Consider the following 17042-nt stretch of genomic DNA (forward strand, 5'->3'; position numbering starts at 1 on the left):
TTGTTGAAAGTATTACACATGTCCTTTTTTTTCCCCCATTGCCCCCCCCCCAAAGCCTTCACCACCCTATTGTCTGTGTCTATGCGTTATGCATATATGCATATGAGTTCATTGGTTGATCTCTCCCCCACCTTCCACCTTCCCCTGCCTTCCCTCTGAGGTTTAACAGTATGCTTGATGTTTCTATGTCTCTGGATCTATTTTTGTTCATAAGTTTATGTTGTTCACTAGATCCCACATGAGTGAGATCCTGTGATACTTACCTTTCTCTTACTGGCTTATTTCACTTAGCATAATGCTCTCTAGTTCCATCCATGCTGTTGCAAATAGTAGAGTTCTTTTTTACAGCTGCATAGTATTCCATTGTGTAGATGTACCACAGCTTTTTAATCCATTCATCTGCTGATGGGCACTTAGGCTGTTTCCAAATCTTAGCTATGGTAAATTGTGCTGCTGTGAACATAGGGATATATATATTCTTTCTAATGGGTGTTCCTGCATTCTTGGAATATATCCCTAGAAGTGGAATCACTGGGTCAAATGGGAGTTCCATTTTTTAATTTTTTGAGGAAACTTCAAACAGAGGCTGCACCAGTCTGCATTCCCACCAGCAGTGTTTAGGGTGCCCTTTTCTCCACATCCTAGCCAACACTTGTCGTTTATTGATTTGTTGATGATGGCCATTCTGACAGGTGTGAGGTGGTACCTCATTGTCATTTTGATTTGCATCTCTCGGATGGTTAGTGACTTTGAGCATTTTTTCATATGACTTTTGGCCTTCTGTATGTCCATTTTTGAATTGATGATCTTATTTATGAAATGAGGCATAGACTAGACAACTATTTATGATTCCTGGGAGTGGAATTGCTGGGACATCACTTAGGTATATGTTTAGTTTTATAAAGAAGTATCTGAGCGTTTCCAAATGTCACACGTAACGTTTCTAACTTTACGTGATCATGTGGGTCTGGTGTCCCAGTAGATGTTATGATTCCCAGGGATGGCATAAAATACTTAATGAAATGAACATTGGCCTTTGGCCAGAGGATTAATGTCCAAGCTCCTCCGGCATGCCACTTAACATCAATAATCTTCTATTTCTTTCTATATAAAATGACATCTTTACAGTAACCTTATAGGATTGTTGTGAAGACTAGAGATAATCATGAAGCATGCTATGTGTCCAGTAAATGTTAGCTGCGCTATTGTTATTGCCAGTTCCCTTGAATTGAATATCCAGTTGCTTCCATCTGCCTCAGCTTCATTGGAGAGCCTATCCCTCAAAAGAGAGACCTTGACATGAGGTATGAGTTGAAGAGAGGATCCCACTTTTACCTACAGAGACCTGCTTTACTGAAACCAGGTCTTTATAATGTATTGTTTTAAAGGCCTCTTTAATAAGCAAATCTGTATCTCTTGCTTTTTTAGTGTGTTCACCTTCACATGCTAAGCAAAAACTTCCTTCCTGAGGGCCCTGTGTCCCTGGCACAGAATTTAGTAATACCAGGGATGGTTATGCACTAACAGGGCTTCAGCTTCACTGGGCACCTGTTGCTGCACTGTTAGGTTTCTTGTTGCCTTGTATTTTCTTTTCTTCTTATTGCAGTAAAAAACACATAACAAAATTTACCACTTTTTAATCATTTTCTTGTATTTGATTTTAAATTCCTTTTAAGTTTCTTTAGCTCCTCCTTTTCCTAAACCATTCAAGTACTGAAATCAGTAGTTACCCTGAATTGTTTTTCACTTTGTGTAAAGTAGTGAGTCCTGCCAGAATGACCAGTTTCCTCTGGATTTAGGCTTGTTTATAAGGCTGGCTTTAGTTATGAAAAAGATCCTCCCTCTACCCCCAAAAAAAATCCTTTCTTTCATCTTTTTTCTCCTGGGATTCTGAGTGTTATGCTTAGGATTATGCTTGGGAATATCAGATGAGGGAAGGGAACTGGAAACAACAGAAGGGGAACCATGCAGCTGAATTTTGTACTCTCCATCACTCCCAGGGTGGGCCAGGAAGTCTGAGCACAGATTGGGTAACCAGAACACTGGAGGCAGACCTCACCACCTGGCAAGTGTCTGTGCCCTTTCGCACCAGCCAGACCTCTTGTTAGGAGAGCAGGCTTCTTACATATGGTGCTGTTCCTGAGCCATCAAAGATCATTGTAACCATCTTCCTGGAAAGCCTGCTTGTCCCTCCCAGGTTCTCCTTAAGTTAGTTTCTTTGTTCCTGACCCAAAATAAGGGAGTTATTTTGGTTATTACAGGAGAGTGTGTTGCTCTGTGAAACTGGCATCCATGTTATTACCAGATTACTGCCAACCTTAGCTTAGTTATGAAATGACAAATGCACTTTGCCACACCAGACCTGAAAGTATGAGCTGTAACTTATGCTTCCAAAGAGATGTTTCCTTAGAAGTGGTTTGATGGTGCTCAAAAACAGCTTTGGAACTTCCTTTTTAGGGTTGCCTTTAGCTTCTGTGACACATTCTTTCTAATGGTATCCATCACAAGAAAGCTTTCTCCTATATGGTAGTTGTTTTTTCCATGTGGGCAAAGGTTGTTTGGTGCTGAATCTGGTGAATAAGTTAGGTTATCATACAGCAGAACACCATTTTTAGTTAAAAATAAAAGGCATAGTTTTGAATGATGCAGATTTTCTTATTGAAAATCAAACCAGCTGAATTTTGATGCTGCTTAATGATATGTGAGAGCAAAGATTTGGGGGATATAAAGCAACATACTGAGTTTGACCCTGCATCCTTATCACCCAAGTAATATTACCTTTATTCATGAACACATTTGAATAGAACTTTTGTGTATGAGCATGATAAATGCAACTCTAGGTGAGAACAGTGTTCCTTGGGTTTGTTTCTGTTAGTGCCATCTAAAGGTATTTTGTGGGAAACTATTGTTGTTACCTGTTTAACAACATGGAGCTTTAAAAATGTTTCAGAATTTTGCATATAATGTGGAAAGTCCTTGAGGTTTTTACATATGAATTTCTTACATAATTTCTTATTAACAATGACTTGGTATAGCTCCACCAGAGGAAAGGCAAATAATGTGTGTCCTGTTTGCCACCATATCCCCAAGGCCTAGCCCTGGACGAACTAACACATAGTAGGAACTTAGTAAATGTTGAACAAATACATGCCTTCAAACTTAATAATGTTCCTTGCATGAAGCATGCAAAAGAAAAGTAATACTCTTGTTTCTCTCTTTTTATAGTTGTCACATTTAAAAGTTCTGAATCACTCCCCAATGTCTGATGCCTCCGTCACTTTTGACTACAAATCCCCCTCCCCGTTTGACCGCAGCACTGATCAGGAAGAAAAACTTGAAGATGTTGCCAGTCACTGTTTGCCCCAGAAGGACCTGTACACTGCTGAAGAGGAAGCCGAGACCCTTTTTCCTAGGAAAATGACATCTCATAATGGGATGGAGGACAGTGGAGGAGGAGGCACTGGAGTGAAGAAGAAACGGAAGAAAAAGGATCCAGGAGAGCAAGAGGGGGCAGCAAAGGGAAGAAAGGACAGGGAGCCCAAGCCAAAGAGGAAGCGAGAACCTAGAGAGCCAAAGGAACCCAGAAAGGCCAAGGAGCCCAGGAGGGCCAAGGAGCCCAAGGATCCCAAGCAGAAGGAGGGAGCAAAGAAAGCACGGAAGCCCCGGGAGGCCTCGGGCACCAAGGAGGCCAAAGAGAAGAGGAGCGGTGCTGACTCTACAGCCAGGACAAAGTCCAGGAAGGCCAGGTGCGTCCCCTTCACCCCATTCCGAGCTCTTGGCTCTGTCTCTACCAAGCAGTATGCCTTTGGGCTTATCCAGCTCTGGAAAAAACTTGTCTACGTTCGGCCAAAATGAACCATTTTCTCACCTCGTAATGAGAGAAAGATAACCTAGTACTGGCCCTACAATTGAATTAAAAATTAGAGTATGTTAGCATGCTCAGCATGGAAGGGAAGGGATGTTACAGTGTGATTCAGGGAGGGCAGCGGGTTTTAGAACAGCAGCAGCATACAGCGGCAAAGAAGGGGTACAGTCCTGGGAATCAGTGGTGCAGGTAACCTGCTAAAGCCATGGGTGTGTGCAGAAGAAAAGGATTGCCAAGCTTCCCTAGGCTATGAGCTCTTGAGTGCAGGACCATTCATTCCTAGTCTTTATTTGCATTAACACAGCGCCTGACATGTCCGTAGGTGCTCAGGAAATGGTGAGTAAATGAGACCAGAGGAGACCACATGTAGAGGGAGATGAGAGGACATGGACCAAGTACGGAGTTGGGTGATAACTGAGGGCCCTGGCTGCAGATTCTATCAGGATCCAGATGCACTCAGGGAATTCAACATTTGTCGTCTGTATACAAATGTAATATTTTACGTTTGGTTTATTTCTCAGTTCTTTGTGCAGAACATATTTTGAGGATATACAAAACAACAAATATATAACTTTTTAAATATATTTAAGAGGAATTTAAGTTTCTAAAATCTAAGTGCAGAGGTAGAATATAGACCAGGGGCACCCATAAAAACACAAAAATGCGAATGCTAGCAGAACATAAAGTAGTCCATCCTGTATGAGGTGAGGCATGGAGGAAGTAATTTTTAAAGAGAGAAAGCATTGTAGGTGTTGTCTACTGCAACTCTGAATTTACTATATGGTTCAGTTCATTTTCAGAAAGACAGTTGGTTGGGACCAGATGGATAATTTTGTAATCCAAGTTAAGACTGTCTTATCAAGTTCATTCCCTTCTGTCTGGCGGGAGATTTCATCTTTTGTCTATTGTAGAGGCTTGGGTGGGATCCTAGGAATGTCTGCCTGCCCCAGAAGGTCAAGATAAATAGGTAAAATCAAGATTCTGACTAATGAGAAACTTGTGGGCTCTGTTTCTCAGTGAACCTAATGTATAAACTCTGATCTCTGACGTGTGTAAGGGATGGCAGAGTGAGTTTCTGTCTTCTGCCAATAGCTTTCCTCTTCATATTACTTTGCGAAGCTGAAGTGGTTCTCAGGTAATAGCATGTGTGAAGAAGGAGAGTCAGATGTGAGCTAGTGGAGTGACTTATTTTGGTTATTACAGAAAACAGGATCCTTCAGGATAATGTTTTAGAATTAGGGTAATTGGAGGAGAGTTTCACAGCTCTAATAAGGGGCTTGGTTTGTGTGTAAGGCAGTAGAAAGCCAGAAAGCCATAGCTATCTGGTATCTGAACTCACTTTAGCCACTGGTGCTTACAATTTTCTTCCCTTTCTAAAAGGAATTCACATTTACTTTGGATAAAATGTGAAACAAGGTGATGAATACAGACATTGCTGGAAAGTCCATTTTGGGGCAAATGAATGTGTAGAAGATATTGAAGAAACCTGATTTTGATTTGATTAGTCTGTATAAAGTATGAGTTAGAGAAGTGTTTGGTAGTACTTTCAAGGGATGCTAACTTAGAAAACAGAATCTCTTGAGGTTTAGACATTCAGAAGACACCCTTTGGGAGGATGCTGATGGATAGATAGGGTTAGTTATTCCTTTATAAATGTGGGCAAGTTCCATGAAGCTTTCTCTCTCTTGATTTTGGGACTATGTAAGAGGGACTTGTAACATAATAGAATTTTTCTATGTAGCCCATTAGGGATTCTGAATGTCAAGCCTTTCACTTCTTGTCCTTTATATATTTATTAAATTGTTTTGGTTCCTTTAATTAATGACCCTACTGGTCAGCAAAAGCAATTTTAGTTATGAAAGAGTGACATTAATTGATAAAAAAATATATGTTGGTAATTAAGTCTCAGTGTTTTTTTTTAGCTCTTTGATTTATCATCTTGCAGATTGACTCAAGTACATGTCTTGATGTAAGCAGTTATTGATTAGCCCCCAGACAATACTTGATGGTTACAAATGGTTCACTGAATGCTTGGATTATTGCAGTTGCTCCAGAAGTGATTTAGGGGCTTCCAGTATTTTCCTCCTTCAGTCCATCTTGCTAGCTGCCACCTGGCTAATCTTTCTGAACCACTGCTGTTTTCTTATTTATGTTTATAATTGGTGGTATAAATCACACCCCCTCTTCCCCTCTCTTCATTCACACCAGTTGAGAAATAGTCAACAGAGATGGAGATGCACTTAAGCTTTATTATTGATAACTGGATTGACAAATTTCCATTGGCTTGTGGCCAGAATCAGGCTTCTTGTAAGTTACTCCCTCAGTTGAGTTTTCCCATCAGAACTGCAGGCTTGTCCCTGAGCAGAGAGGACGCTGGGCCACATGTGCTCCTGGGCCACATGTGCTTCTTTTCCGAGTCTCACTAGTCTGGTAGAGAAGTGAGAAGTGTGAAAAAAGGCCGAAAATATGTTTTCAGTATTGTTCCCTTCTTGGTAGTAAAACATGATTTTCCTCATGAAAACACAGGGATAGGGAAATAGGATTTCCTCTAACATTTTATACCTGCTTAGAAACCTCTGATTGTTCCTACTGCCTCCAGGACAAAATCCAGACTCCTTTTTCTGTTATGTAAACCCTTTGGGGTCTCACCTCTCCCTGCCTTCCTGCCTCTGACAACAGATCTTGCCAGGTTGAACTCACTAGCCCTTAAAGGTACTTGACTCATTTCTCCTTCAGATTGCTCTTGCTCTTTGTCTCAACATTATGCCCTTTGTCCTCCCAGTGTTCCAAGTCCTCTCCATTCTTCAGGTCTCAGTGCAAGTCCCAGTTCCTCCACAGAGCTTCCCAAACCAGTGTGCTCACCCATCCCGTCTCAGTTTCCATGGCAGTTGGAGCCTTACTTTGCATTGTCACTCAGATGTTTATACCCGGGAAGACTAAAGGAGATCTAGTCCAACCCTGTTGTACTACAGCCAGGGAAACGGAGACCCACGAAGCAGTAACTTGATTACAAGTGTCACAAACTCAGACCTCCTGATCCCCAGTTTTGTACACTTCCCTCTGCAATAGGCTACCTTTCAGTCATACACTGTTGTTTTTTTGTTAATCCTCACAGAAGGATATTTTTCTATTGATTTTTAGGGAGAGTGGAAGAGAGGGAAAGAGAGAGAGAAACATTAATGTGAGAGAAATATATTGATTTGGTTGCCTCCTGCACACGCCCGACCAGGGCCCCGGCTGGGGAGGAGCCTGCAACCAAGGTATGTGCCTTTGACCGGAATTGAATCCAGGGCTCTTTGGTCCACAGGCCAGCAGTCTATCCACTGAGCCAAACTGGATAGGGCATCCATACACTTTTGTTTTCTTGTATGGGTGACTTGTCTCCTCAAGAAAAGTTAAGTGCCTAAGATCAGGACCACCATGCTTTTTGTTTTTTTATGGTTCTGGGGGTCCATTACCAGAGAGGTTTGTCAGGTTATTGGCTACATAGGAGGCATAAAATTTATTTTATATAAATATATTTAATTTATATATAATATAAATTTACTTTATGTATGAAATATGTATTTATATAATACTAGAGGCCCAGTGCATGAAATTCATGCATGGGTAGGGTCCCTAGGCCTGGCCAGCAATCAGAGCGGAACAGGGCCTTCTGGCTGCCAGCCAGGGCCTCCCTTCATTCTGCGCTGACCACCATAGCGAGTGATGGAACTCCCAGTCTCCCGGTTGAACTCTTGTGGTGACACTTTGCATATTAGCCTTTTATATATATAGATATGATTTTATATATTATTAACACACACACTAGAGGCCCAGTGCACTAATTTGTGCATGGGTGGGGTCCCTCAGCCTGGCCGGCAATTGGGGCGTCTCACCCAGACCCCCGTGGGAAGTTGGCTGGCCAGGGGGAGGGCTGCGGGAGGTTGTCTGGCCAGCAGTGGGGCAGAGGGGCTGTGGGAGGTTCTGATCAGGGACAGCCGGGGAGAGGGGCCGTGGGAGGTTGGTTGGCAGGGGGAAGGGCTGTGGGAGGTTGGCTGGCCGCAGGAGGTTGGTTGGCCACAGGACGTTGGCTGGCCATGGGGGGTTGTCTGTGGGAGTGCACTGACCACGAGGGGGCAGCTCCTGCATTGAGCGTCTGTCCCCTGGTGGTCATTGCGTGTAATAGCGACTGGTCCACTGGTCGTTCTGGTCATTTGGTCGTCATGGTTGCTTAGGCTTTTGTATATATAGAATGTATATATCTATATCTATCTATCTATATCTCTATCTATCTATTTATCTATATATATAATTTGATATTTTCTTGGAAGTAATGGATAGAGCTCTTCTCCCTGAAAATAAGATTCATATAAGATAGCGTATAATAACTTCCATTGTTAAATAACAGTAAGTGGTGTTTTCATTTTATAATTAAAGAAATGAAATGTTCTAATGAGGCAACTCTGGGTGGGTTCCTGAATGGCTACTGGGGGCTGGTCACCAAAGACCAACCCATGATTAGAAGCTTGGAATTTTCAGCCCTACCCCTTATCCTTCGGAGAGGGGAGAAAAGCTAGAAATAGTTAATAATTGATCATGCCTATGTGAGGAAGTCTCCATAAAATGCCAAGTGTAGGGGTTTTGGAGAGCTTCCAGGTTGGTGAATGCATTCACGTTCAGGGAGGGTGATGCACCCCAGTTCCACAAAGAAGTGCCTGTGCTCAGGACCCTCCCAGAGCTTCCCCAATGTATCTCTCCCTCTGACCGTACATCTGTGTCTTTTATCATATCCTTTAACAAACCGATAAACATGTTTCCCTGGGTTCTGTGAGCCACTCTTGCAAATTAATTGAACCCACGGAGCGGGTCATTGGAACCTCTAATTTATAGGTGGTTGGTTAGAAACATGGGTGACAACCTAGGCTGGTGACTGGTGTTGAAAGTGGGGTGGAGGGCAAGACGTCTTGGCACTGATCCCTTACCCTGTGGAATCTGCTGCTATCTCTGGGTAGATGGTGTCAGAATTGAGTTAAAAGCTGGTGTCCAAGAATTGTTTTTGTAGGAGGAGAAATGCTTGGTGACCAAAAGTGAAGTGTTTTGAATGAGTAGTCAAGGGACTCGAAGGAGAGGAACATTGTAAGAATTGGGTTTTCTCTGCACAGGAAGGTGGAAAACTGTGTTTTTTCCAACACAAGCACCAGTTTCCGTGCCTCAGCTTTTTACCCTCTTTGTTGTGGTTTTGTCAACTTACAGCAGATTTTTCTCCCATCCAATAAGTTTAGTAACATCCTGGAAGAAAGGTTTTACCTTTTCTGATTTTCTTCTTTGATGGCTGCTTCTAGAAAGTTAAGCCCCAGAGTTTCTGATCATATACCCATTTGAGCTGTGAGTCAGCTGATAACTGTGACTTAGGATGAGTAAAATTCAGTCAGCTCAGCTCTGCCTCCCTGTTTGAAGGTCATCACCTTTGTAGAGTGCATATCTTTATTGAGGAACTAGAGGCCCGGTGCACGAATTCATGCACGGTCGGGTCCGGCCGGGGGAAGGGGCTGCGGGCAGTTGGCCGGCCGGCCCCACCCCTGATTGAGGTTGGTGGGGCGATCAAGGGTGAGGCTGGTCGGGGGAGGGGCAATGGGGGGCCCGCCCCTTGGTCGAACTCCTGGTCGAGGGGACAGTTTGCATATTAGCCTCTTATAATACAGGATTCTTGGGCTCCAGAGCAGTCAGTTGACCAGATTCTTTCTGTTGGGAGACTTGTTTTTACATTCTAATAATTTATTAGAAGTAAGAAGACAATGAATAGACACCTTGCGCTTTGAACCCATTGGGCTTTATGTTAAGTAGGGGAAGAATTTAAATGATAAGGGCAGAGACCATTTCTGAAGCTTTGGACTAAGTCTCCATTCCTAGTTTTCTAAGAACACCTGGAGTGCTTCCCCTGTAATCCCAGAGCTTTCTAAATTAGGGTCTCATGTATGTTGGACCTGATCGATAAGGAAGCAGTTGCTAAAATACTAATGCTTGATATATTTTTCTGGTATATATTTAATGTGTGCCTTGCTTTGTTTACAAGTACTTTTGTTGGGAATAATATAGTTGAGGAAGGAAAGTGTCATAGAAGTATCATCTATGGGCTCTATCTTTGAGGAGCTTTCAGGAGTAGAGAAACAGCCTTGCAAACATTCAAATAAAAAACAAAAACAAAAATACAAGCAAACAAAAGAACCTAGTATAATTGTATATAGGATAGCTGAAAAAATTTACAAGATTAGGAGTATTTCATTTCTGTTCCAGAGAGTCCCTTGGAAGAGGTGAATATTGAGCCAGGTACTAAAGGAATTAGTACATGAGAAAAAATGAAGCAAAAGACCAGACTGCATTTAAATAAATGTTCTTTGGGGGTATTTTCAATTTTATGATGGTAGACTGAGCATACTTTTATTTTCTATTCACTAAATCTTAATGAAATGACTGGAAGAACAGAGGGAATACATTCTTCAAAGATGAGCAATGTTAGGAATTTCTGGATGAGGAAGGCCAGTGTATCATACGGATGGATAAATGCTGTGGAGGGAGTCCCAGCTCAGAGCATGTGCAGGAGCTATGCTTGTAGCAGAGGTAGAAGTGCTTCCTCATAGTAGACCTTGCAGGGACTATCCGCAGAGTGGCGGTGTGGTTTGTCAACTCTAGGCTGAAGTTAGGCAATTACTCTAGAGCCGTGGTTCCCAACATGGGGCACATGCCCCACAGGGGGGCAATTCGAGAATGAGTTTTAACAGTGAATTTTTAAAATGATTTCTTAGTGATTTTCCCTCAGTACTTCAACTGTCCTTTCATTCTTTTATTTTTCTTTTTCATGGATGCCATGTTCTTTGGAAGCTTGTTTAGAGCAAGTTAATGGCTTTTTAGGCTTCCTCCACGTGACTAAGAGTTCACTTTTTGAATAATAAGAATTATATGTCACGGGAGTGGGCATCAGGATTTTAGAGATGTGTAGGTGGGGCATGTCCAAAAAAAGGTTGGGAACCACTGCTCTAGGGATATTGAGCAGTTTACTCTGGGGGAGGTTCTAGGGCTGCAAGTGGAGACTGACATCCACAAGAAGGGAGTCTAGGGGCACCAGCTCCTCTGCCTTTCCCTGCCCATACTCTAAAAGGGAGGGAGAGGGGCACCTGTGTGCATGTTCCCAGGCCTGGCCTCCCAGTCTGAGGCTTGTTGATGGAGAAAGTGACTTATTAGGCAGCAGATAGCCTCACCAGACACCTGCATTGTCAACCTCATTCATTTTAAATAGGAACAGTTCACCAAAGACATGAGACTGTGAGGAAAGCAAGCAGCAAAGAAGAGGAAAAGAGAAATGAGCAGAACAGCTGTCTTAGGAGAAACAAGTCAAAGAAAAGAACTTGTAAGATTTTTAAAAATATATTTTATTGATTTTTTACAGAGAGTAAGGGAGAGGGATAGAGTTAGAAACATTGATGAGAAACATCGATCAGCTGCCTCCTGCACGCCCCCTACTGGGGATGTGCCCGCAACCAAGGTACATGCCCTTGACCGGAATCTAACCTGGGACCCTTCAGTCCGCAGGCCGTCGCTCTATCCACTGAGCCAAACCAGTTATGGCAGAACTTGTAAGATTTTAAGTTAGAATCCTCAGATCAAGATGAAGCTTTGTCTGCAAAACAAGAATGGGTTATGAAAAAGAAAGTTTAATAAGAAAAATGTAATACATGGTTGCCTTGATTAAAATAATTCAGCAAAAATATTGAGTAGAGGAAGAAGTGGGGAGATATATAAGATCTAAATTCATTAACTTTCATATCAGGATGCCTGTAACTGGGCTTTATTGGATAACTAAGGAACTAGAGGCATGAGCATATTTGGAGTTAGGGAGGTATCAGTGAAAAGTGATTCTGACTGGAAAGTGGGATTTGTTTTAAAGGGACTGAGGACAGGGTGATTTGGTTCTCATTTTGTCTACAGCTGACTATATCTGTACCAAAACAATTAGGGGTGTTTTTGTTTTTTTTTGCATTTTTTCTTTTAACCAATATTTTAAAAATCTGTGCCCAACTCAGTTCTCTGGATATAGGCTGAACTAATATGGGCATTAAGTAAAAGTTGAATTATTTTTGCAAATGAGCTCTTTGGGGGCAGTATCCCTGTTTTCAGTATTGTACTCCTGGGAAGAAGATCAGAGCCTGTGACTAGGCCTGGACTGGACGCTTCTCTGAAGAGTTGTTCCTAGGGTGAAGCAGTGGCTCTCAGGCTGGACTCCCCAGACCTATGCATGTCTGTGAGCACAGTGATTGCCATCATGAGCTGTTTTCAGTCATTCTGAGCTGGGGAATTGTGGCATCTCACTATGGCAGTAACTGATTCTTATCTGCTAAGACTTTGATGGACATGTTACAAGATTTAATTTAAAAATGGGAAGACTAATCTTTTTTTAAATAATGCAATTTGTTTGGTAAATAAAAATTTTCATTACCTGGAATCCATGGGAGCAAAGTAATAATAAAAAAAGAAAATCATAGTAATACAGTGTCGTGACAAATACCCAGACTTTTCTTCTCATACTCAGATCTAACACCCAGTCTCTAACTACCAATTTTAGCTTCTAGTAGTTTTATATATTTGAAGTTTCTTGCATGTTGTAAACACATATGTGCTTTCTTTAAAGTGGGTATATGTTTTATTATAAAATCAAGGTTTTTTTGTTTTAATTTTAAATATATTTTTTTATTGTTGACTAGTGGGTTAGGGTTAGGGTTAGGGTTAGGGCTGGCTATCAGTCCAGATATAGGGATTATGTGTTTTTGTCTACCAAGAGCATCTCCTCCTGCTGAAAAAGGCTTTTCCCCCCCATTCAAGCAATCCTATCCTATATAATCTATCTATACTAATAAAAGGGTAATATGCTAATTAGACTGGGTTGACCGGCCATCTTCCAGAAGTCCTACTTCCTTCCAGACAAAGCCATGGTGGTGGGGGCCAAGGCAGTTAGGAGCCATCAGGCCGGCAGGGGAGGGAAGTTGGGGGTGAGATCAGGCTGGCAGGGGAGGGCAGTTGGGGGCGAGATCAGGCAAGCAGGAGTGGGCAGTTGGGGGCGAGATCAGGTCAGCAGAGGAGGGCAGTTAGGGGTGAGATCAGGCAGGCAGAGGCAGTTAGGGGTGATCAGGCTGGCAGGGGGGCAAGGTAGGGGAGATCAGGCCGGCAGGGGGGCAAGGTAGGGGCAATCAGGCCAGCAGGCAGAGAGGTTAGGGGCGATCAGGCAGGCAGGCAGGTGAGTGGTTAGGAGCCAGTTGTCCCGGATTGCGAGAGTGATGTCTGACTGCAGTCGGACATCCGCTGAGGGTTCCCAGATTGGAGAGGGTGCAGGCCGGGCTGAGGAAACCGCCCCCCTCCGTGCATGAATTTCGTGCACCGGGCCTCTAGTAAGTTCTTTGGTTTATCTCTTCTCACCTGCCCAACCGCACAACGATGTATGTCAGTCTGTTCCATGCCTCTAGGCTTCGGGTCTTATTTTGTCGGTCAATTCATTTTGTTCATTAGATTCCACAAGTAAGTGAGATCATGTGATATTTGTCTTTCTCAGATTTCACTTAGCATAATACTTTCCAGGTCCATCCATGCTGCCCCAAAGGGTAAGAGATTCCTTTTTTTTATAGTTGAGGGCGGGACTTTGGGGCCTGTGCTGCTTTCAAACCTGTTTCTTCATCTGGATTAGATGACTCATCTGCTTTGCTCCCTCATAGAATCGTGGTTTTAACAGTTCAGTGAGGCTCGGAACATGAGAAGTGCTTTGTAGAATATAAATTGCTATACAGTTTTCTTAGTGAGAAGCCACATAACATGAGATACATATTCCTGTGAAAAGTTAGCATCTTTTAAAACTGTTTCACCTGAGTCTCCTGTCCTGAACTGATAAGTGGAAGAAGTTTTGCTTACCCACTCCCTGCTTGAGAGGGCAAGCCTCTTGTTCAAAGGTGTAATCCTCTAAAAGGGCAGGACCCCTTAAGTTTCATTGCCTTCGGTTGGACCAGAATAATTTTCATAACTTTCCTGATAGGTAGACCAGCCAGTCTTCAACCTGGGGAATTGAGAGTGGGCTGTTTGTGCTGACCAGTCATCACCGGCTGCTAGTCCTGCCACAGTTCATCATGCTGGATTTCCCTTCTCCAAACAAGGCCCTCGGTTCTCCTTTCCCCCCACACTGCTCAATAACTCACTTGATGGAAAATACATTTTCCCATTCTGTCATTTGCCAAGACTTACTGGTTCTACTTCAGCTGAATCTTTAAAATTATTTCCACCTTTGAGTTTTTATTGATTATATCTAGCCTAGGTCTTCATTGCCTCTTGTGTGGGCATACCATCATGGCCCCTTCACACAGATGGAAGTCTAAACTCTCTAGGCTGGTATACTCCTGGTTTCTTTCCAGCTCTGTCACTTAGTACTTCTGTTCACTTCCCTGTCACCCAGTCACGCAGACTGTCTTTTACTAAATGTGCTCTTAAAACTCTTCCATTCCCCAAAATGTCATGATGGTTAAAAGTATGTCTGGGTTCAACTCTTTTCTCTGCTGTTTACTAGCCATGTTATCCTGGAAATCTGACTGAACCTCATTGTGCCTACTGATAAAGTGAGACTAATAAGACTAGTATCTGCCTTACAAGGTTGTTGAGAAAAGTAAAGGAAGTAATTCACATAAAGGTCTTAGAGAATTGTGTCTGCATGTATCATTTATAAGAATTAGTTGTGATGAGGATGATGGTGATTGTGCCTGCATGTATTGTTATATAAGCATTAGCTATGATAATGATGATTCCTATCTTCTGTCAAAATTCTATGTATATCTCCACTCATATACATTTTCCTAAATCTCCCCAATGATAAGTAATCTAATCCATCCATTGATAAACTCCATCTGTCTATATATTCAATAAATATTTATTTAATACTTATGTATAAGGCAAATATAAAACTTATCCAAATACATATTGTCCTCTAGGAAAAGTCATTCATTCAACAAATGTTTATTGAGCAACTGCAGAAGATCCAGGCACTGTATGGTACTGAGCCCATGTCAGAGTTAATGACTAACTTTGGTGACAGATCAGAGTTTGAGTACCTTAAGGAAAGAACAGTTGGAATGCTTTGGGAGTGTAGGAAAGAGATTCTATGCACTAGGAGGGTCAGGAAGCCTTTTTAGAGGAGATATTGCCATTTTAGCAGGGTTGCAGAATGGGTGGACTTTGGACTATGGCTCTGCATGGTCTTTGGAATTTTCATAATTGTAATCTCCTTAAGGGCAGGGACACTGTTATCTTCCTTTTTCATTTTTGAGTTTTTAGTAATCACTTTTAGTCTTATACATAGATTATTCTCAATAGAGGATGATGACAGATTAGGGAGATGTCTCTTCCCATGTAACTTAAAGGGAGATTGAAATTTGATGATTCTCAATATCTGCAAAGCAAGTGCATTTCCTAGAGAAGACATTTATATAAACTGGAAGTGAGGTTTTTGGCAATGTTCATATTATAGTGGGACCTTGTTTCTCGAACTCAATTCATTCCGGAAGGCTATTAAAAAACCGAATCATTTTTTTCCCATTAGAAATAATGTAAATTGAATGAATCCATTCCAGACCTCCAAATGATTCCCTGTTTTAACCTTTTTTATATACAGTACATGGCTGTTGTACAGTTTAATCTATAAACACTTTAAAAACAAAAAGGACATGAAATATAAATGATAATTTAACAAAAAAGAAAGGAAATGTACAGTAAAAAATAAAATATAGCATTAATTATAAACAGCAACAACAACAAAAAAACCCACGAAAATATTCACAGCACAATATCCTGAGATTTTAGCAGTGGTAAACTGACTCATATTCGCGGATTCTCTCCTTTGTTTGTCACCTGAGAGATATGTGACTGTTCATACAGGTATCAGCATGAAAAGGTTGTCAGGTTGAAAAGCGAATTGTTTAAGATGGGAGACATTTGAGTAACAAGGTTCCACTGTATTTTATTTCTTCTCACATTAATCATAGCCATAGGAGTCACAATAGGGGTGTAAAAAGTGAATTCTGCATGGGAAGCTATTTCTTCCCATGTTTTTGTATATTTTGGGGAAGAAATTCTTTTAGATTTTCAATTAAAGTCTACCCTGGTCCAAGGATTCCAGGATGTGATATCATAACTTTGATCACATGAGAAATCTTAGTTTAAAAAACTGCCCAACAGGTTTAATTTTGAATTTCTCCTTGTAGCAAGGAGCCAGGACCAACCCCAGTGGAGAAAAAGAAGAAAGGAAAAAGGAAAAGTGAAACCACAGTGGAGAGTTTAGAGCTGGATCAGGGCCTGCCGAACTCATCCCTGCGGAGTCCTGAGGAATCCACTGAGTCTACAGACAGCCAGGTACAGCTGTGACCGGGAGCCCTGGTGAAGGTTACGGCTGCCAGATGGGATCTTGCTGACGCGATCCTGTCACTCCTCTCCCTCTCTCAAGCCTACGTCCCTTGTGCACAGACCTAGGCTGGGCTTTCATTGTTTTGGTGGGTAAGCACCAAAAGACCACAGACCTTTTCCCTAGCATCCTGATCTTTAGTATATTATAATTAGTATGAAATAATCTCCCAGTTTTCTTGTGGTGTTTCTTCCTTCTTGGAAAGGAGCATATTTGGCTGCAGAGAGAATGAATGTGGAAAATGAAGTTGAGAGCTAAGCTAGGTAAGGCACAGGGCCCTGTTTTGCAATGTAAGTATGCATTTAGGACTCAACGCTGGGCCAGTCTGCACAAGGACATTTTCATAGTCCTAGATGCTGGAAAAGTCAGGATGTATTTATTACGCCAAAATAGGAAGGAAAGTTTGGCCAAACATGAAAACAAGGAGTTGGCCATCTACATGCAATTTCTGACAATATGCCAAGTGTTCCCATGACCTTGGTAGGACATGACCTTGGTGAGATATGACCTTGGTCAGCATGCACTCCCTGAGTGAAGCAACATGAGTCTCCCTTTTGAAGTGCTATTCCTCTGATGCCCACAGCAGTTCATCTGAACTGTGATGCTGCAGAGGACCATTGAGAATAAGACCAACTTGCTTTAACTTCAGTGCCATCTGGACCCTCATAGGTTTCTAGGTGATCTTCATTGTAGGAAGGTGTCAGCTCCTGATGT

At 42.1% G+C, this 17042-nt stretch overlaps 1 protein-coding gene across 1 annotated transcript in view; it reads left to right on the plus strand.

The window, feature by feature from the left end:
• The window catches only part of CHD6 (chromodomain helicase DNA binding protein 6), a 181831-nt gene that overhangs the window by 49681 nt on the left and 115108 nt on the right, over positions 1-17042 (plus strand). The window contains exons 3-4 of the mRNA XM_079785076.1: positions 3226-3746; positions 16132-16279. Of these exons, the coding sequence (XP_079641202.1) occupies positions 3226-3746; positions 16132-16279 (669 nt within the window). The remainder of the gene's footprint in view (positions 1-3225; positions 3747-16131; positions 16280-17042) is intronic.

Source organism: Cnephaeus nilssonii, assembly GCF_951640355.1.
Source record: "Cnephaeus nilssonii genome assembly, chromosome: 11".
NCBI classification, from domain to species: Eukaryota; Metazoa; Chordata; class Mammalia; order Chiroptera; family Vespertilionidae; genus Cnephaeus; species Cnephaeus nilssonii.